Consider the following 19,879-nt stretch of genomic DNA (forward strand, 5'->3'; position numbering starts at 1 on the left):
AGTTTTCTCTGGGTATTGTCGAAGGACCAGGGGATCTGTAGACTTTTCATGCTATACATATATTTCCCTCTTCTTCCTGGCAGCTACTGTCCCCAAACTGGCCGATCCTTTATGTCTTGCAGGCTCTTACATTTTTAGTAAACATTATGGCAGGTGAGCAAAAGAGTGATCATAGAATCATGGAATTGCTCAGGTTAGAAAAGACCTTAAAGATCACCCATTTTTATTTAGAAACAAAACAAACAACACGGTACAATTGTCATTCTGGGCTGTTGTGACCCTGCCAGATGTGCTCAAGTTCCTCTTTGCAGCTCCACTGTAGCACATGGGTACGTTCCTTCCTACTTTGATCACTGGCGTAGGCTTGAAGGATCTTGCCATGTTGCTGAGAGTGCAAAAATGTGCATGTGTTTTGGAAAGGATGTAAAGAGCCTGAAGAGTTTGCTCAGAAGAGTCTCAGAAAATAATTACTGGCTTAGAAAAAAATGTCCTAACACTGTGAGAATTTAACAGTTCAGTCTGTAATGATTATGTGATGCTGCATATAGAATAAGAGCCTATGTAAGAGCATACAAGCTACCATCTAAAATGCTTTTCAATCTAATGGAGACAAACCTGTCAAAATCCTGGAGCTGGAAGTAAGCTGTTCAACTATAAGAGAGAAGCAAGGCATGGCTTATCTTAAATAGCAGCGATTAACTGCAGGAATGAGCAATCAAATGGTATGGCAGCGTCTCTAAGCGAAGAACGAATCCCCTCAGCAGGTTTGCTTCAGTAAAATGTGAGTTACTGTGCTCCTCGCAGCTCCTGTGGAGCAGTCAGATTATGCAGATGAATGGATCCTTCTGGCCTTAAAAACCAGTGCCTGGCCTGTTATCTGAGCAACTATGTGTGCTACTCAGTTATTTTTAGTGTCTTCTCTTTGCCAAACTTCACTGTCACCCAACCAGTTTACAGCCTGACGTTCCAGTTTCAGCTAGATGGGTATCTTGTCTGTCTCTGTTGCAATGCAGAATTGTTGCTTCCACATTATTTCTAGGAATTTCTCTAGAGATTGAAAGCAGTTGGAAACTGCAGCACTTTCTTTGGGATGCCCAGATCTCACCCTTGACTCTTTCTGCCTAGACTGCTTCCAAAATACCCCATGCTATCATAACTGGTCTTGTGTTAATACAAGAGAGGAATTTAACTGATTCTCCTTAAACCTTCCTGTTAATGTTGGTTTGCTTCTGCTTTTACCAAGCCTGAGCTCTGAGAAATCCTAGGAAAACTAGGGGGGATTTGTTACTACTGCCTTCCTTCTGTGCTGTTTTCCCCGTTTACTGTCCAACCACTAGCACTAACACATCCCGATGCAGAGTAAAAGGCAAAAAGAAAAGCAGAATTCAGCCTCTGTAAAATATCTCTGTTTTATTCAGTACCAAAATTGTGCTCCTTCCTTTTGCCACCAATTCATCCATTCTGTGATTTGGTGAAAAACAGGGAGAGATGGATTTATAACAAATCTCAGAACACGTCCTGTTCACACAGGATATCCTTATCAGGTCAGCCAAGTCATATCTGAAAAGACCCAGGCAACTGCCCAGCTACTCAGAACCACAGATAATGGTGGCATTTGAGCCCTGTGGAAATCTGGTGTCTGTGTGTCAGCTTATGGTGCACTGACACTCATTACAGAATCACAGAATTGCTGCTGATTTGGGGTCAGTACAGTAAACGGTGTGTCCATGATAAAATATGCCAATCTTATATTGCTCCAGTTCTCTCATCCCAGCAGCCACTGGTGTTCCAGTGTGGGGAAGAACTCTGAGTAGCAGTTTGCCTGTTGACATTTGGCTCTGTGGCATTTAGGCAAGTCTGATCACTTCTTTGATCATTTTCCCGATACCATCGTAGATCTCATGAATGGGGGCATTGCACATGAAGGCACTGGTGGTCACCAGCTTGTTCTTCACATCCACATGAACCTCAGTGACGTGCTTATTTACGTGCTTGCAGCCAAGCTCCTTCACGGTCTCAGCAGTCTTTGCGTAAGGCCATCTAAAAGGAAAGAGAAAAAGACCCGTGTAGAGGATCTGAGAAAAGCCTATGATGAAAAGCCTGTTTGCACCTCACAACAGCAGCTTCTAGGCCATTACAGAGAGATGGATGGCCCCTATGAAAAGCCTGCTTAATATGTTCTAAATATTCTCCTGTCAAAAGGTTTTTTCTACGACTGCTGCATCATCAGAAAAATCTCCAGATTGCAGTGCTGAAGTAAAGCTGACATAAAACCTTGATGTTCCAGCATAGTTGTTCTGCTGCTTAATTCTATGCACTCCAGACTTATTTTGGGGTTTGCTTTCTTCACCAGCTTTCTATACTAATAACAAGAGCCATCAGTTTCTTCCCTGCCACTGGGAGAATTCAGTCATAGCCTTCATGGGTGGATGATGTCAGTCTTAATCCCTGCCTTTTATAATACCAAAGCATTATGCAGCCATCTTGTTCCTACCTAGGATCTGCTTAACTTTTAGTCAGTGGTCTGGCATCTTTCTTGCCCTGGGACTGAAAGGATGCATGGGTCACAGTACGAGATACACTGGGGAGACACTGCTGATTCTGTGACTTTCATGGTGTGATTATGTATCAGCATCCCAAGGTTACTTACTTCTCACACTCTGTGTCATGACCGACAGTCAGCTCACAGCCTGGGAAGATTTTGGCTGCCAGCACTGGGGAAATGCAGCACAGGCCAATGGGCTTTTTGGCAGCATGGAATGCCTTCAGGACATCCTCCACCTCTTTGGAGACGGTGCAGTTCTTTCCTTGGGTGGCCCAAGTACTCAGGTTTTTAGCCACTCCAAAGCCACCTGAGAAAAGGGTTAGACAGGAAGATTAGTGCTCCAGGGCAGGACTTTTGTCAGATATGGTTTGTTAGAATGTTAAAATGGACTTGGTGGATAGAAGCATTTAGGCAGTATTGACGGAAGAAAGCAGAACCTTTGCAAGCCACTGAATATTCTCAGCTCCCGACCACTGTGAGATAAGATTCTAAAGCACCATCTCTGTTTCTAAAGAAAACTGAACTGGAGAGGTATCAGTGCTCTGCTGGTTACCCTGTTCCACTCATGAGCTCTTCTCTTTCTGTTATGGCGGAGCACGCTGGCAAGCTTTCACTTGTCTTTTAATCCTTGCTCCAGGTCTAATCCAACCCCCGTGAAATACTTTCACCGAAGACTGATTTCAGAAGAGAGTGCACTTTTCACTTCTCAGTCACCCTCTCTGCATCCCAGCTTTTGCTTCTCTTGATAATAGGGCAGGCATGCTGGTGAGGGAGGGGATAGTCTTACATCCAGTAGAAAGAAGCTAAGTAGATGGTACAGAGAGCGAGTCAGTTGGTGCTTATCTGCTCTCTCTTCTTGGGATAAATTTCTGCATTGCTGTGTGCTCTTGTAATATAAGTATATGCAAGCAGAGATGGAAGATGTCCATCATTCCAGTCCCGTCTCCCAAATTATCTTCTTCCCCAGTGGCTTTGCCCAGTTTCTCTCAGCCCATGTTTTTCAAGGCTTACGTATATCTAAGCTGTTCCAAGATGACGGGCCTGCAGACCCCACATATCGACCTACCTGGTATGATTAAGGCATCCAGCCCCTTGACATCCAGCTTAGTCAGATCCTTGATGTTGCCTCTGGCTATTCTGGCACTTTCAACCAGTACATTGCGCTTCTCCTGAGTTGGCTGTCCTTTCACATGGTCTACCACATGCATCTGGTCAACGTTAGGAGCATAAACCTCTGCCTGAGAAGGGAAGAAAAGGTCTGTTATCCTTCAGGCATATATCCTAAACATGTTCAATACCACAGGGAGCAAATTAAAATACTTGAGTTGCTTTGTTAGGAAAGACCTCTGTTGGTGATTGCAGTGACCCTCAGGCTCACCTGTATCCGATACTGGGATCAGGAAGGTTATTGTTATGTGGAGCGTTATATTTTGGGAGCTGAAATGGTGCAGAGGGAGCAGCCACTCCTTTCCTTCCTAGGAAAATAAGCTGTTCCAAGAGCCATGCACGAAGCTCATTTCCTAGAGTTTTCCATTCATGTCCCAAGCAATCACTTTTGCTGTGGCAGCCCCAGTCTGTGCTCGTAAAGCCAGTTATCCCATTCGGTGACTGAGTTTTCTCCACTAGAGGTCCCTGCCAATCAAGGGATAAGCGCAGGGCGATGCTTTAAGCTCGCCAATATAGGGAAGGCGGGAGAACTGCAGCAGCTGCAGGAGCGAAGAGGCGAGACTACAGACGGTGGGGAGACAGTTCGAACAAGTCTCAGCTTTAACCCACGCTGCGAACGCACTTTGAAGGCTTTGGAACTGGGTGGGCAGGCCCTGCAGCACGTGTAAATCACCACTGTGCCTTCGTGTTGAGTGGAGCAGTTCCGATTTCCAAGAAACCAGCCCTGACCCAGATCTGGGGGTGGCTCAGAGCTGAAAGGAACATTGCACAGGGCTCCCCTCTCTTTTCTTCCTCTCTCAAGGAGCAGCTGTTGTGACCAGTGGTGTAACAGCAGTTGCTGCAGGATCACCCTGTTTTGTTTTGGTTTTTTGTCCTTTCTCCAGTTCAACTCACAAGAACTATTTCCTGTTTCAATCTTCAGTGTTTTAAAAGGATGAGTTTGGAACAGCCAAAGTCATTAGTCGTCTTTGAAACAGCAATACCAAAGCAGAGGAGAGGAAGTACACGCCAGAAACAGAGGGGTTCACTTAAGAAAGTTTGCTTCAGAGTTTGAGTAGCTCACAGAGCTGCTGAGCACAAAGCACACAGCCAGTCCTCTCGTAGAGCAAAGCTGTGAGCGCAAAGCAGAGAGCAGAGCGTTCTTCGTGTTTGCTGTAGCAGCCCTGGCACTGCTGTCTGCTTTGACTCCGCTCGCCTAATGCTTTGCAATTGCCCCAGCAGAAGTGATCGGTCTAGCAAGATGCAAAGCTGCTAAGAGCAGTACCTTGTGCAAGAGAGACAAAGTGAAATGCAGAGCCGGGGCAAAAGGAGACAGAGATGGGGCAGGAGCCTCTTACCTGTGCCCCCTCCCTGCTGAGGTGCACCAACACAGCCGAAGACTCGTGGATCTCACTGCCATCGTACACCCCACAGCCAGCCAGCACAACAGCCACTCTCTTTCCCATGGTCACAAAAAGAGCAGGAGGATTCCCCGGAGAGCCCCGAATTGCTGTGCATCTCTGTGCGGTGCCTGGAGCCCTTTTATAGCTTGATCCCTCCCCCAGGAGCAGGTGGGGCCAGGAGGGTTGGGCTGAATTTCTTACTGGCAAGATGGTTTTATTTCCAGCACCACAGGCAGGGCGTGTCAATATTATTTGTTTCCTCAACCGACTGCTTCCTTGCAGACATTCTTACCAGCACGTTGTCTCCAGAGCATCCCCAACTGACGTGAGCTGCTCAACAAGGCAGCTCTTTTTCCTTTGGAGATGTCAATTTTCCATTCTACTTAAGACTGAAGCACTAAAATCTTTGTTCATAAGGTGGTATCACAGGGAGCTAGCCCACTGCAGGTATTCCAGCCAGGGCATTTCCCATCTGTGCCCCATTTTGAAAGCCCTATGCTGCACTGGCAGCTTCTCTCCTTTTAACACCAAGATATCCTTTTCTGACCTTAAGTGTCCTCAGCCTCTCTGAAGAGCAGAAGTTTTGCAGTTGTTTCCTGGCCTTCAGGTCCTGAGTTAGAAGTGAATAACACAATTCTCCATGAACAGCACCGCCTGACCACGAAGGTAACAACAGCACTCGCAGGGAAAATGGCAATAGGAACTGGCGGAGCCCTCACCAATATAGATGTACATGGCTGCAAGGTTCACAGCATGTGGTGGGGATGCTTCCTTGCTCACGTGGAGATCTGTTCCCTCTTGTCCTTGATATGCTCACACCTGAAGAGATTATGAGCATCTCTGATTCAGCTTTGCAGTGTGGAAATAACCTCCTCAGCCTACCTTGCCATTTTTCAGCGAACAACAGAATCTGTGCAACTTGACTAAAGAACACTTTTCAAGGCTTATTTGTAAGAAAATCTCCTTGTCTCTCTCTCTCAGAAGAGATATGAAGTCTATTCTGCTATTAGTGAAATAGTTGCTTGGCAAGTTCTTTAGTCATATCAGGCATAAGAAAGATGTTCCTTGCTGATACATGTGACTTCATTTATTGCATGCATCTTAAAAACAGTGATGTCAGACACTATATACTCAACTGTACAAACGGGAATAAAGCACCTGTTTGGTGGGTAGAAAAACGGCTGTTATTATCCATGAAAAAATTAAGACGTGAGATAAGTGGGGGAAATTCCCAAAACCTTTTCTCTGCTGTTTGTTTTCGTATCTAAGTTATTGTAAGCATAATTTAGAACTGTATTATTTCCTCTTATGGGTAAAAAAAAAAACAACCAGCTGAATCATGCTGCAACTTGAAAAGACAGTTTCTTCCTTCTTCAACTGATAGGAGAGCAGTCCAGTTAATGATGGAACAAAGACTGTTCAAGGCCAGGCTGGATGGCGTCCTGGGCAGCCTGATCTAGTGCTTGAGGCTGGGAACCCTGCCCACAGCAGGGGAGTTGGAACTGTGTGATCTTTGAAGTCCCTTCCAACCCAAGCCATTCTGTGATTCTAAGATAGATCATGGCTGATGACCTAAATGAACTTGGGAGTTGCTGTAAACCACGTCGTGTAGCTCTGCATATTGCAAACTGATGGCGTTGTTTCCCCTTACTGAAATAATTGTCTACGTGTAACTGGACAAAATGGGCTTGTTTTAGAGGTTGCTTCCTTGTGTGACAGGCTGTATCTCAATAGGCGTATTAAACTTAAAGATCTACCTGCAGCAGATGTATTCTTGATAACTAATACTTTTTAGCTAAGTTCTTCCATTCTGAATGAGAGCGTCTGCACACATCAATACTTTGCTTAAATCTGCATTAATATTCTAGTGAAGATGAGTGTGAAGGAACTCTTCTGCGCTGTAGCTATCCTTCAAGTGTATCCTCCAAAGCACTGAAGAAACCACAGATGTTTGGGGGCCAATACAGGGATCCAGCTTCTCAGTGGAAGAATACCACCCCAGCCCATGTGGCTCAGAGAGCAGCAGGAGGAGCAGCATCCTTTGGAATCATCTGTGGATCCTGCCAGTCTGGGATTGTTCTGGATTCTCAGCTGATGTATAACCAACATGATCCCATAATGACCATGAGCCACAGACCACTGCTTTCTATGGCCTCCTGCACTGCCCTGATCACATATTCTCACATATTCTCCATGGCAAGCAGGAGGAAGCTGTGAATGGGTCCTTCATGTCACCTTGGGGATACAGCAATGATCATGGCAATGACTGGTATCACTTTGCTGCTTGCACAGTTCTCCTGGAAAGCCAGTAAGACCCTTCCAGATTTTATCCTCACACTGTTGGTCTCCAGACTGCATTGACAACTCACTCATGAAAGCCCCTTAGGAATTAGGAGGAGTTCCCTGGGAGTGTGCACAGAGAGGCTGGATGAGATGGATGTGGAGTGGCACATGGACAAAAGTCACCTTTATGGGAACGGCATTGAACGTGCCCTGGGCTTGCCCAGCACAGGACACCGGTGCCAGGCATTCATAGCTGTGATGGGGGCAAACAGGAGGACTCTGCCCGGTGTTAGGAGAAATAACTGGTCCCCAGGGATCTCCTGGGCTTGCAAAATACTTGTTTGCTCCAGCAAGATGGAGTCTTTAAAAACCCTTAATTTTAACCGGTGTAATTTCCTCACTGGCAATAGCAAAAAGGCAGTAATAGTAATAAACCGTAGGTGTTACTTTTCAAGTGTCTTTTTTAACAAGGGTTAATCAACAGTAAAATTAACAGGCCCCTGGAGGGAGCTACCAGCAGTCCATTCTGACTCAGACTGAAATTTATTGCAGCAAGAAACTCGTTTGCATTTCCTCCCGCATGCAGAAAGAAACACTAATAGAAGATGTTTGTAGGGAAAGGGGGTGGAGAGCAGGGAGGAACACAGGCCAGTGGAGTTGGTTTGGTTATAAAGAGCTAGGGAAGAAAGAGAGGCAGCATTTCAGCCCGCATCTGGGTCTTCAGCGAACTCTGCGATGGCAGTCAGAAAAGCTGAGTCACTGCATTACTCCATAGGGCTCTTGGGCATTTCCGCAGGTAGGGATCGAGTCTTCTTGGCACGGGAGGATGGGGTTGGGAATAGCTTTCACGGACAACCCCCTTTTTGAAGGGGTTAAAAAGTCTGTTTACTCCAAATCTTCTCTGCTTGGGTAAAACTTTTAGAGACGGGAGATCCCTCTGCCTGCTTCAGCAGCCAACAAAATATTTGTCTTGGCTTTAAAATGCTGGCCTGAATTTTTGTACTTCTCCCAACCTAGGTGGGAAGCAAAGCAAGCCCAAGCTTTTTGATAGTCATTTTCATCAGTGATTTTTTTTTTCTTCAACGCACTTTCCTCTCTTCTCCATCTGTCTTTCATGCCGCTCTGTTTTCTGTCCACTCCCTTTCCTTTGTCCTTGCATTTCATCGTGCTGAGTGCTGCTCCGTCCCATTTTTAGGCTAGCTTTCTGCAGTCACAAGGTTTATGCGTTCATCTCCAGAGTGTGTCTCTGTGTTTGCTGGAAACGGAGAGCTGTTTTTCACTTTTTTTTTTTTTTCCAGCCATGAGGGAGCACTCTCAAATATGATTCAGTTCAAGTTTCTTACAAGTAGGCACCCAGGAAGATGTGAGACCTCGGATGCAAACCAAGTTACAACGCTCTCCCTATTATTTATTATTTACAGATGTTTTGCTGGTGCTTTTTCTCTGTCCCTTGCTCCTGTCACTCTGGCTCTCTCCTGGTGTTTTTTTGGGCATAGTTTACAAGCTCCTTCTCTTTTTCCACCTCCTTTGTCGCACACAGGATCACTCTTGCTGGCAGTGCATTTCTACAGCTCACTCAGAGCAGCCCCCGTGATCCCCAGCACAGCTCTAGGGATTCTTCTGTTGATTTTATCATCTCTTTTGGCATACGCAGGTAAGACTCGGAAGGCAGCCAGCTTCTGGGCCTCCCCTTCTATAGCTTTACATGTATTTGGTCTGCTTTGCCAGCGTGTTTGTACAAACTGTGGCAGCCTTGCCAGACCACTGACGTCTCCCACTTGAGGAATATATCAGCACACCACTTTTTTCCTATATAAGCAACCAAAGAAATAAAATGTTAGTTTTGAACAAACGCTTTATCATGAGCTCTGACAGTTTTAACAGAGCGAATATATGATTTCTCTAAAACCTGTTTCCAAGCTCTCTGAGACTCGTTTAGGCATCTGTGGGTTGAAATGGCATGTTGATGTGTGAGGCTGAAAGGGAAAAATCACTGATTATAACAAAACCCACACTCTTCAGAATGAATGCTGAGTTATTTCTCCTTTTGTGCAGACCAACCCAAGCTCACGGCAGCTCTGTTGACCATCATGCAGCTCCATGCTTGTGTGGTGACTGTGGCTCTGACACACAATGTGCCCGTAGCACAGCTGCCTGTCCTAAGTACTACTTTCCATAACCTACTGTGTCAAAATCACTTTTGTGTCTCCATTGCCATTTGTTTCATAGGAATTTGGAGAAGCCTAAGAAATGCCACTCTATTCTCGTCTCTTTTCCTGACCATCTCAGTGTTGTGGTGTGGCTATGGAGTGGTCTTCATCCTGCAAGGGCAAGGAGTTTTGAACGACACCGGTGACTTCCGCAATGCCTTGGTGCCCGGCCTGCTCACCTTTACTTTGGCACTACTCATTATTGCAGTGGTGGGCTTCCTTAACAAAGAGGTCGTCCTCTCTATGATTGCTTCTGCTGTCTCACTTGCCAGTGCTCATGAAGTCGCCATGCGCTATAACACAGCTTTTGGTTCCTCTGCTGTGGCTTGCAATTATATGATTGTCTGCTTAGCTGGTGGTTACTTTGCTCTGGGAAGGATTCTTTATTTCCTCTCCAAAGAGAAAATTGCCATCCCTGGCACAGACCTGGCCAAAAATAAGGCCCATGAGCAGATCCAGTCCACCAGTGGCAGCATGAATCATTTTGCAGTCACTGGTCTTATCCTGAACATGCTGTCTGCCAGTGTCTTCGGCTGTAGGCTCCTGGGTGTCACTAGCAAACTATTTATTGGTCAAGTGCCCTGGCTGTGGGCTGCCGGGATCTACCAGATCGGAGTCTGCGTTTTATCATACCGTGCAATGGATGTACTAATGGCTACATTCTTCGGTTTCACTTCCATCCTGAAATTTGCTGGAGGCTATTGCCTTCTATACCCAATCTGGCAAACAGAGGAGCCAACTTTCCCTATCCCATTCCTTGTGGTTTTTTCAATTCTTTTTGCGGTCTTGGCTCTTTTTCTCACTCTTAAGAGCCTGGTGGATGGCCTGTATTTGCTGTTTTACGTGGCCTACTGCATTGCATTAGCTTGTCGTCCCAAGGGATTTTTTGAAGGTGGACCCCAAGGTGTGGATGTGGCCATCTTTGTGGCCTCAGCCTTGATGACTATGATTCACCTGTACAATGTGAAAGCGGGTGCCAAAATCCCAACAGGGAAGGGTGTTATGAAGGCCCTGGTTGCTAGCAGCAGTTTTCTGAAGCTTCGTGAAGGGGCAAACCTTCATGCACCCTACCTAGGGTATTCGAAGTATGCAGACGCAGAAGTACTTGGCTATGCATGTAGTGTCCTTGCTTCTTTTGCAATGACAGTGACTGGAGGCACGCAAGCTTCACTTGATACTGTTGTAATTCCATGGGTAGTGGTAGCTGGTGGGATCCTTAAGCTTCTATGTGGCTCAGTGGCCTTTGCCCGGGGTAAAACCTTGGAGAGCTGTGCCTTCATTCTTTATGCTGTCATGTGGATCATCTGGGGCTTGACGAGATATGGTGGCCTCTATGGCACTAGCAGAAGCTTCCACACTGCAGTAGGGATCATTGCTTTCATGCTCTTCAATAGCTTCATTGTCTTCTGCACACTCTTCCTAAGCATCACCTGGTTCTTTTATTCCCTCACTTTCTTGCTTATTGCTGTCAGCTTCTTGTTGGATGCCATCAGTGCTCTGCCAGCCGGCTATGACATTGCTGCCACTCTCATCTTTGGTCTGGTCAGCTTTTACTGCTTCCTGTCTGCCCTTTTCAGCAGCACCTTTGAGGGTTCCTGCTTACCAATGGGTAGGCCCCTTGTGCAGCTTAGTGGTGTGGGGGGAGGAATGACCAAGTGCCTTCACCTGCCTGCCAGGAAAGCTTCCTCAGTCAAGAGAATTGCAGGTAAGGGAAATATATAGGGGATTATGCAGGGTGGAGGGGTAATTCTGGGAGATTTTGTAGCAGAACAGTATCAAAAGGACATTTTTTTTCAATCTAGATGTGGAAACCATGATAATCTGATTATATTTTGACCAAGTGGGGCAAGTTTTAGAAACTGAAATCACTACGGGGGGAAATAGGACCAATTCCTTGATAGGACTTGGGTTTAGCAGTGAAATCACTGCTGTCTCTCCTGTATCATGTAACTGTCTGCACATCCAGTCTGAAACACGTATCCTCCAGGCTGGGGCTGCCACTGACAGCTTTCTACAGAGAGCGCATGGTGCTTTCTTTCTCCTCAGGGCTGAATGACTTCTAGCCCAGATGAACACGTCCCAGAATTCCCCTAAATGCCAGATTTCTTCTTGGGTCAATGCTAGAAAATGCACTGTCAGAGGAAATACTTTGCCAGTTGGAAAAAGGAGATGAGAGCACTGAATTGGCTGTTTTGTCTGTGACAGCTCTCCCGTGAATTACAGACCCCCAGTTCTAGTCACTCAAGGGATTCTGCCCTGTTCACATGTCAACAGATATCCTGAAGAATGGAGGGACTTGCGGCATCCCCACAGATACTGTGTATGTGCTTGTAGCAGCCTGTAATCGGCCTGATGCTGTGGAGAAAGCTCACCGGTGAGTATTTGCCTCATTGCCCTGGTGAAGGCTTCCCAGGCTAAGGAAGCCTGTAGGGGATACAGCTTCTCCTGAGTCCTGGCTACAGCAGCCCCTCAGAGCAATGAGACGTGTAGCTTAATTTTCCTAAGAACAATTATGTGACAAGCCCAGGGGAGAAGATCCAAATGAGAAAAGGAGACAGCTGAGCAGGCATTGTCTTACAGTATATTGAAGGCTCCCGACAGGTGATGGAGCCAGGTAGCTTAGATATCACAAGGAAACTCAGAGATCAAGAAATGTCAAAATAGAGCAGGGGGTTATTGTATATATCTCTAGATACATATTGCCATGACTAAAATCCCTCCTGTGTTTAACAAATGTCTCTAGACCTACTTCTGTAAGCAGCTGAGACCCCTCAGAACTTGGGAAACTGGGTCTTGTACCTGTCACTGCACAAGAAGCTAAAGCCTTCATGTGGAGTTCATAAGTGGGAGCAGACGTTCAGGTTCCTTCCTCTCAGATTGTCTGTTGAATGGTCCTACTTTCATTACAGACTCTTGGCCTGTAGCACTTGGTCTCGCTCCACACCTGTCCAACACCATTTCTTTTTCAGCTTGAAATTAAGTTCTGGCTTACTTCCAAACTCATTGTTCCTGCCTCCTTTCCAGCTCCAAGCGCCAGGCTCAGGAGCGCCCCATGTCACTCTGGATTTCTAGCCTGAAACAACTAGAACCTGCAAAACATTTGTTCAGCCCACTCCTCTGGGACTTCATGGATGCTGCCTGGCCATCTCCTATTAGCTTGGTGATTCCCAGAGGTGAGGAAATGCTGTTATTTCCAAGCTCTCTGAAGAGCTTTGGGTTTGAAATTCCAACTTTAAGTCCCATTTCCCTGCAATGCCGTATGTTCTGTGGCAGTATCTCTAGAAAGATCACTGTGTTTGCATTGATGCACATCAGTAAGTGCTGTGTGACCCTTCCTTATGCAGGTGAGTGGGTGGATTTCCTGGGAATGAAGGACTCTGCTAAATATGTCGGTACCCCTCAGAGTGTTGCCATCCGCATCCCTGACTGCTCAGTCACCACGCACCTCATTGACTTGGTGAGTGGTCCTACCTTGAACACTTCTGTTGCAAGCACGGGCTTGTTTGAAGCCAAATATAGCTTGTGGAGCAACATCAGCTACAACCTGTACTATGTTCTGAGTATTAACACTCAGTGACTTTACCTGCGCAGTAGCTGCTGGGGGTAACAACCTGTTTTGTACCACAAAACTTGCTGAGAGCTCTTGTTCCCATTTTTTCTTGTCACCAGGTTGGCCCCATTGTGGTCACATCAGCAAACCCAACAGGAGAGGCCGACACAACACACCACAACCAAGTGTATGCCAAGCTGGGAGATAAGGTAATTGTGTCTTTTCAGTCCAGCAGATCCCAAAAGGTATGGGGATGAAAGAGCACAATCACTCTGTTCCAAGTAGCTAAGTCTGTAGTTGATATCAAGAATATGGGAGAACGTCTAATGAAATATGTCACTGACACTCCTCGTGTTGGTGACAGAGTGAGAGAACAATGTAAAATGAAAAACTTGATGGGAAGCCAAAATGTTCTGTTTCTGTCATGGCTTGGCAACATGAGTTAGTTTGTCTTCAAACAAAGGATGATACGAGCAACAAAAAAATGCTTCGCTTTTGTACAGGCAACAGAAACACTGATACCTATTTATGCCAGGGCTCCAGCTGCCATTGAGTTATCAGGACACTGGGGATTCTCATCTAAAGCTGAAGCTAATCTGAAACAGGCACTGGAGCTTTAAAATATCCTGAGATCCTAAATCCTTAGGACAGTATATTCATGGCAGCTTATGTAAATCACTCACCACTAACTCTTCAAAAAACTGTTCTTCTATACCTTTGCTTTTTGAATGGGAATCCCTCAAAGCCCCTCAGCTGATGCAAGCCTGTTTTGCTTGTACTACTGATTCACATCCCATAGAACTCTCTTTGCTTTTTCTGAGTTCATTCCAAATTCAACAGGTAGTTAGTGGTAATACTGTGGTGTAGGAAGGAGCTGAGCTGCCCTTGACAGCTGCCTTCTGTTGAGAAGGGGAAACTGCCATCTCACTGCCCACGTGCCTGAACTTGGTGGGGAAATTTGCTGCTCTTCAGGTGGATGCAGTTCTTTGTGATGGTCCTTCTCCGGAAAACATTGCCTCTACTGTTGTGGATTGCACCAAAATCGACAGTGGAAACATAGGATTCTTCAGAGTTGGTATAATTCCCAAGTCTCAGGTAAAATTAATCTTGATCTTATTGATTCTCCCTTTCTTCCTCTGCTTTGCCCATTCCTGTGAAATAAGCTTCAGTCTGGAAATTTCTCCATCTATAAAGAGATGAAAAAATCTGTGATAGCATGAGCAGTCATCACAGTGCAGTATGAAAGATCTCCATGTTGCCTGTGTCCTGATCCTGCAGTCATCACTGCGCTTTGTGCTGGGCAAATTCCTGAGGAACGTGTGGCATAAGACTGACTCCTCAGGGAAAGGGGCTCTGAGGCCCAATGTCTCTGATCTCAGTGGGGCAGTCTCTCTATTCACGCCTGTCCCAGAGACCTTTGAGCAGATAGAAATGCTTTGTGCAATCTCAAGAATGGGCCCAGAGGGGTAGTTTTGAAAAAGAAGAGACTTCATGTAAACAGCTGGAGAAGATATTAGTATTTTCCCCCCTAACTAGTAACGCACCTACAACTGTGTTTATTAAATCTAGGTGCTGCAGATACTGGAGCAGGTGCAGAAGAAATACTCACTGGTCCCTAACAGTGACGGCTGCAGCACAAAAGGCCGGGAAGAACATCTGAATCATGTCCATGCTGTGCACAACGGGGTGGGCACGGCTGCCTCAGCAGAGCGAGTTGCAGTGCGGTCTGCTGATGGAGGCCGTGAGAACCACACTCGCCTCTGACTTCTGTCCAGGTCAAGCAGTTATGCGCTCACTAGGGACGTGTCTACTGGAAAATGATGCATAGGTCAAACTGGGGAATGGGAGAGATTTCTCAGCTACGGGGGTGACTTATTCACCTTTCTATGGATACTGCTAAAATATCCCTGACTCACAATCACATTCACCCGGTTTGTAGAAGCAATATTTTCACTTATAGAGATTGCCAGCTCTCACTGAAAGGGAAGTGTTACAGCAGTGACTAGCTGAGCCCAGGGTAACAGAGCTTTTTTCTATTCACTAGAAGTTGATGCCTTTGGTTTGGGGCAGAGAATAACTTGAAACATTATATAATTATATGTTAGGAAACAAACACTGCATGAGGCTAGAAATGGAAGAGGGAGAAGGGAAGGTGTGTTCAGGTACTGTCTTAGTGAATACAGTGAGCTTCTTAAGTTCACTCAAAGATTCTTAAGTTCATCTAAAGATGAAGCAAAATGTATTCTTGGGAACTGGGGTTGTCTTTGGTATATCTTCTCTGAATAGAAGTCACAAAAGCCAACACTAAAACAAGTGCTGTTGTCTGAGGTGCCATTTTCTGTTTTTCACAGTCAGCGTGAGGGTAGAATTATCATTTTGATCTCTCCAACAATACCACCTTAGAAGTGCTGGAGCGTCATGGAAGACCCTCACTTCTCATTTTATCTTCTGAAGAGTATGAATTTCAAAGGAATGATATGCACTGCATTTGGGAATGCTAGAAGCTGGTCTCCTGCCTTTTGGCATAACTGTACATACTTCATGGTACGTTTCCTTCAGGGTGCCCATCTTGTACAGAGTGGTATCTGAACTGGAGGAAGTAACGAGAAATTACAAACAAACTCAAGGAGTTTTCCTTGGTGAAATCTGCGTGGCCATACAGTTAGTGGCTTGTTTGGCCTCTGAAAACTGTTGACATTACTCTTACCTGACTCAGGTGCAAGGTGCTGATCAAACTCCGGCTGAAACCAATGAACAATCTCATTGTTTTCACTTGGAGCACTATTGGAACTTAAGCATAAATGCTGTGCTGTCAGAGTAGCTAAACCTCTGTGAACCACGTCTTCTCAGCTTGTTCTTTACAGAACTGGCACTCTTCCTGCAGAGAAAGAGACTGTCGGATAACTGAGTTTGTGAAATCATTTTACTGGTCTACTTACTGTATCTCTTTGGTGTCTCTTAAAACTGATGTACAGAATTCAATAAAATATTTTCAATAAACAGTCATAAGTCACACAGGGCTGTACTATCATCTGCAGCAAGTGCCAGAAAAAAACTTTGCAAGTCACATATTCGTGGCATTTTGGGGTTGCCAACAGTGCACGAATGATCTTACAAGTGGATCAAATTGCATGCCTTTCCAGGATGTGAGAGGAGGGGGAAAGAAACCATAATAACTAACATCAACCCACTGGTGCCAGCTTCCTTGCTGGGTACTGCTAATGAGTTCATAAACAACAAGGCTGAATTTGGCTCCTTTTCCTAACCAAGTCTTAGAAAAATAATAAACACTGAAATCCGAGGAAGCACAGTAAGAAATATGAATCTGGAAAGAAGCATTACAAAGCCTTTTGCTATGGAAAACAGCCTTGGCTTAAATAAGGTATGGGTGCTGCTTCCCCATGCGTCATATAATAGTATGTTTTAGTGTGCCACAGCTTAGAAGAAGTTTGGAAAGCTACATTCTTTCACAAGGTGCCTTGCCTCGATCCATCTTTTCATCTCTCCCTGGTGCATCTTTCTTACTCACAGGAACTTTTGCTGCTAGTAGCAGGATGCTGGGAGAACACTCCGGGAACCATTTGACATGATGGGTGCAAGACAGGGAACACCTTCACTTAACTCAGTCCTTGCTGTACCCCTCCCACACCTCACTTACGTACGAGCAAACAGGAAAGAAATGAATTGGGATAAAAGCAAATTGGGATGGAGGAGGAGACTTAAATGGGATCTTTCATTAAGTAAGGGCAAAATAATTTCTAATATTTCCAGAGTTTTCCCAGTATTCAAGGTTAAGCATAGTATTTTTAAAAAGAAATAGAGAAAGAAAAGAGCCACTGTTACAAGTGACAAATCCAAAATGCTCCCATTACAAACTTCTGGCCTTTTTCAGCACAATTTGCTGAAAAAATCATAGATCAAATCTGTGCTGCCATGTTGACAAGAGTTTGTAAAATACTTCCACCCCTAAAAATATGGAGTTTGGCCAAACAGTGTTGCCCAGCCCTCCTCGGAGGAGACTCTCAGTGTGCCCTTCTGGTGCTGTTCCTCTCACATCATGTTCAATAGGAAGGAGTGCATTGCAGTGCAGCAGTCAAGAGGGATATAAAGGGATTTGGGACCCTCACATATCCATCCAAGGAGGAGTTTGAAGTCACTGAAGAAAATCAAGAGATTTCCAAGAAGGGGCAATTTTGGTTTAATTGTCAGTGACTCTGAGGTCTTTAGGCCTGAAAGATCGCTCTGGGAGACAAAATAATCTCATGAATGGGCCTGTTTATGAAAAAAACAACACTTTTGTCCCACTGGGGTTGGAAACAACCCAGGAAGTGGGCCTGTTCCTCCTTGATTTTGCCTTTTGTACAGTCCAGACATCTGTGTCAATGGAAAAAAGAATGGAAAACAAAGAAAGGCATTTTCTAGTCGCAGGAAAAGCCAACTCACCTTTCTGAGAATAGAACTGTGCCATAGGAACAGGAACTGACTCAATGGCATCTTCGGAAGGGTGCATGTTGGTATAGTGGGTGGACCTGATACTCCAGTGGGTAGAGTGGTTCAGAGAGGAAGGGTGGCATCACCACTACCTCCTGAGTGAAACCAGCTGAGAGAGGGCTTGAGACATGGACAGAGTCAGAGATGCCCCGTGACTGCCTCTGATTTAAGAAAACACCAAGAACTGGGAGCTGTAGGGACACAGACCTCATCTATCTGGCTCCTTCTCCTGAAATATGGAAGCCAGCGTCCACCTATGGCTCGGGATGGGACATCAACTGGAAGAAAAGGCAGAAAGAAAGTCCTCCTTATTGTGTGGAAATCAGTCAAAACAAAGCCTTTACATCTCCTCGGTACTAGAGAGAGCATATGAAAACACAACCTGCGGTGATTTTTTGTCATACTCACCTTGCTGCATTCTTCCCGTTACTCCTCCCTGTAGCATCAAGTGCTTAGGGTTATTAGTACAGCATGACTAGATAATCTGGTTTGTCAGATTTTGAAGAACAACAAAGAAACAGCATATCTCAAAGCTTGGGCCAGATCTTCAACCGCTCCGCAAAATCCACTTATATTGGATTTCTGCCTGTGATGGCTGTGCTGCCAAGAGCCGAACAACCTGTAATGGTCTCGAGTCATCTGGGTGTCCCCAGCTTTTGTGCTAGCTGTAACAATAAGGAGTTTATGGAGCAGCTCTATGCTGAGGCTCAGAATAAGGCAGAACAGAGATAGCTGGGTGACTGAACAAAATGACTGTGTAAAAATCTCTTGGGAAAATACCAGCAGTCTGGAAATTGAGCCTCTTGAGTCAGGATGGGGAAGTCTGTCCTGAGCATCCAGTTCAGCTCTGCCCCTGCACCTGGCTGTGGCTCTGCAGCCCTATTAAACATCTGTTGAAATCATAACACATGCACAGGACCAGCTTCTCCCACTCTTACAGGTTCCACTTGAGCAGCCAGCGGCAACACCCTAAGACGGCAGGATGCGTCCACATTTCCGTTCTGTGTGCTGTGCCATAGGTTGGGTTAGTATCTGCAGCCCTTGACCAGGCTCACCTTATCTCCTCCAAATTCCCATGAGCCTGCTACTGCCTTTGGCATCCTTCCACCCACAGCCTTGGAAAGGGTCATGTCACCACCCCAGGTTATCAGATGTTGTGTAGCCTGGGGCTTCCCACAGCCTCTGTCCTCCTTCCTATCTCCCTGTGGGTCTCCAGAGGCCCTTCTTGCCTGTGGCTGCCAGCAGCTGTGTTCACCTGCAAAATAAACCAAGTCCAAATTACTAAAACAGAGCCTTTAGTGAGAAGCAGAAATGGTGGTACAGGAGAAGAAATAGGGAAGGAGCAGATAAAAGTAGCTTTGCTTAGACCAGATCCAGTGAGCAGCAATGACCATGACCAGTGGCACACAGGACACAGGCATGATTCCCCTTGTCCATGACAGGAGCTGAGATGGGGTTCCCGTAGACTTCCAGAACCAGTATTAGTGTTACATTCTCCACTGCACATCCAGGCCCTAGCTCTCCAAAGACACAATGAAGATTTGATCAAGCTAAAGTGCTTTTGTCTATCTCTCCTCAGAGACAAATGTCTGGTATGAAGCAAGGTAGCTCTCGGGGGCCTTGTAGATGAAGGTTGTGTTCATACATCTGATGGTCCTTTGAGCTTGTCTTGGCTGTGGTGCTACAGGTACTCCTGTATCTGGAAGAAGTGAGTGCTACCATATCTGTAGGGGAAGGGTAAGAGATAATGATGTTTGTGTGTGCACAATAAATGCTAATATATTGATTTTTTTTCCCACTCCTTTGCATGAAGTTACACTCAAAATGTTCACTGACAAAATGCCTAGTCATGGAGCTCACTGTCTCCAGGAAAATGCCTCATAAAGTTGAGAGAGCATAAAAAAATCAAAGAGTGAAAAACAAACAAACAAAACAAAACAAACAAAAAACAGCCCCAAACCCCAAAAGCAAAACAAGAATAAGGAAGGAAAGTAAGGAGAGTGGGGCTGAAGAGAACCAAAAGCAGATAGCACAAATCTTTGTACATGAGTCAGCTCCAGGTGTGGAGGAAGCAACTCCTGGAATATACTGTCATGGACACGTCCCTCTTGGGGTGGTGTTCCATCCATCAGACTTCAGTATCTCTCTTGGAACAGAGAAGTGATGCCCTTTACCACCAGTGACATTCCGTGCAATTTGCTTCTGTGATGATATGAGTCAACATTCTGTTTTGCAACAGCATTTTGCACAT

At 45.6% G+C, this 19,879-nt stretch overlaps 2 protein-coding genes across 4 annotated transcripts; one reads left to right on the forward strand and one right to left on the reverse strand.

The window, feature by feature from the left end:
• Positions 1 to 1,384: 1,384 nt before the first annotated feature.
• Positions 1,385 to 5,207, reverse strand: GATD3AL2 (putative glutamine amidotransferase like class 1 domain containing 3A-like 2). Its single transcript, XM_420282.8, has 4 exons — positions 5,050 to 5,207; positions 3,612 to 3,783; positions 2,651 to 2,852; positions 1,385 to 2,040 (listed from the first exon to the last, which is right to left on the reverse strand). Exons 1-4 carry the CDS (start codon positions 5,155 to 5,157, stop codon positions 1,848 to 1,850), a joined length of 675 nt encoding a protein of 224 aa, XP_420282.1. The 5' UTR covers positions 5,158 to 5,207; the 3' UTR covers positions 1,385 to 1,847.
• A 2,838-nt stretch (positions 5,208 to 8,045) lies between these two features.
• LOC428714 (YrdC-like domain-containing protein) lies at positions 8,046 to 16,150 on the forward strand. Of its 3 annotated transcripts, XM_015278563.3 has the most exons (10): positions 8,046 to 8,173; positions 8,918 to 9,031; positions 9,607 to 11,292; positions 11,862 to 11,961; positions 12,612 to 12,760; positions 12,932 to 13,044; positions 13,257 to 13,346; positions 14,110 to 14,232; positions 14,707 to 14,912; positions 15,489 to 16,150. In XM_015278563.3, exons 1-9 carry the CDS (start codon positions 8,113 to 8,115, stop codon positions 14,899 to 14,901), a joined length of 2,631 nt encoding a protein of 876 aa, XP_015134049.2. In that variant the 5' UTR covers positions 8,046 to 8,112; the 3' UTR covers positions 14,902 to 14,912; positions 15,489 to 16,150. The 3 variants fall into 3 exon arrangements, with proteins under 3 accessions (XP_015134049.2, XP_015134048.2, XP_040555214.1); XM_015278562.3 differs by having other exon boundaries at positions 14,707 to 16,150; XM_040699280.2 differs by lacking the exons at positions 14,707 to 14,912; positions 15,489 to 16,150 and having other exon boundaries at positions 14,048 to 14,170.
• Positions 16,151 to 19,879: the final 3,729 nt, after the last annotated feature.

The sequence above is a fragment of the Gallus gallus genome, chromosome 4 (genome assembly GCF_016699485.2).
Source record: "Gallus gallus isolate bGalGal1 chromosome 4, bGalGal1.mat.broiler.GRCg7b, whole genome shotgun sequence".
Classification (NCBI taxonomy): Eukaryota; Metazoa; Chordata; class Aves; order Galliformes; family Phasianidae; genus Gallus; species Gallus gallus.

What these genes read in the sequence shown, in the direction of transcription:
- GATD3AL2 (XM_420282.8), bottom strand. Translation starts at nt 5,157, where the DNA reads ATGGGAAAGAGAGTGGCTGTTGTGCTGGCTGGCTGTGGGGTGTACGAT. An exon ending in GGATGCCTTAATCATACCAG is followed by an intron (nt 2,853 to 3,611) that starts GTAGGTCGATAT and finishes CCCTTTTCTCAG; the next exon opens with GTGGCTTTGGAGTGGCTAAA. An exon ending in CATGACACAGAGTGTGAGAA is followed by an intron (nt 2,041 to 2,650) that starts GTAAGTAACCTT and finishes CTTTCCTTTTAG; the next exon opens with ATGGCCTTACGCAAAGACTG.
- LOC428714 (XM_015278562.3), top strand. Translation starts at nt 8,113, where the DNA reads ATGGCAGTCAGAAAAGCTGAGTCACTGCATTACTCCATAGGGCTCTTG. An exon ending in GCTGTGGAGAAAGCTCACCG is followed by an intron (nt 11,962 to 12,611) that starts GTGAGTATTTGC and finishes CCTCCTTTCCAG; the next exon opens with CTCCAAGCGCCAGGCTCAGG. An exon ending in ATGCCAAGCTGGGAGATAAG is followed by an intron (nt 13,347 to 14,109) that starts GTAATTGTGTCT and finishes GCTGCTCTTCAG; the next exon opens with GTGGATGCAGTTCTTTGTGA.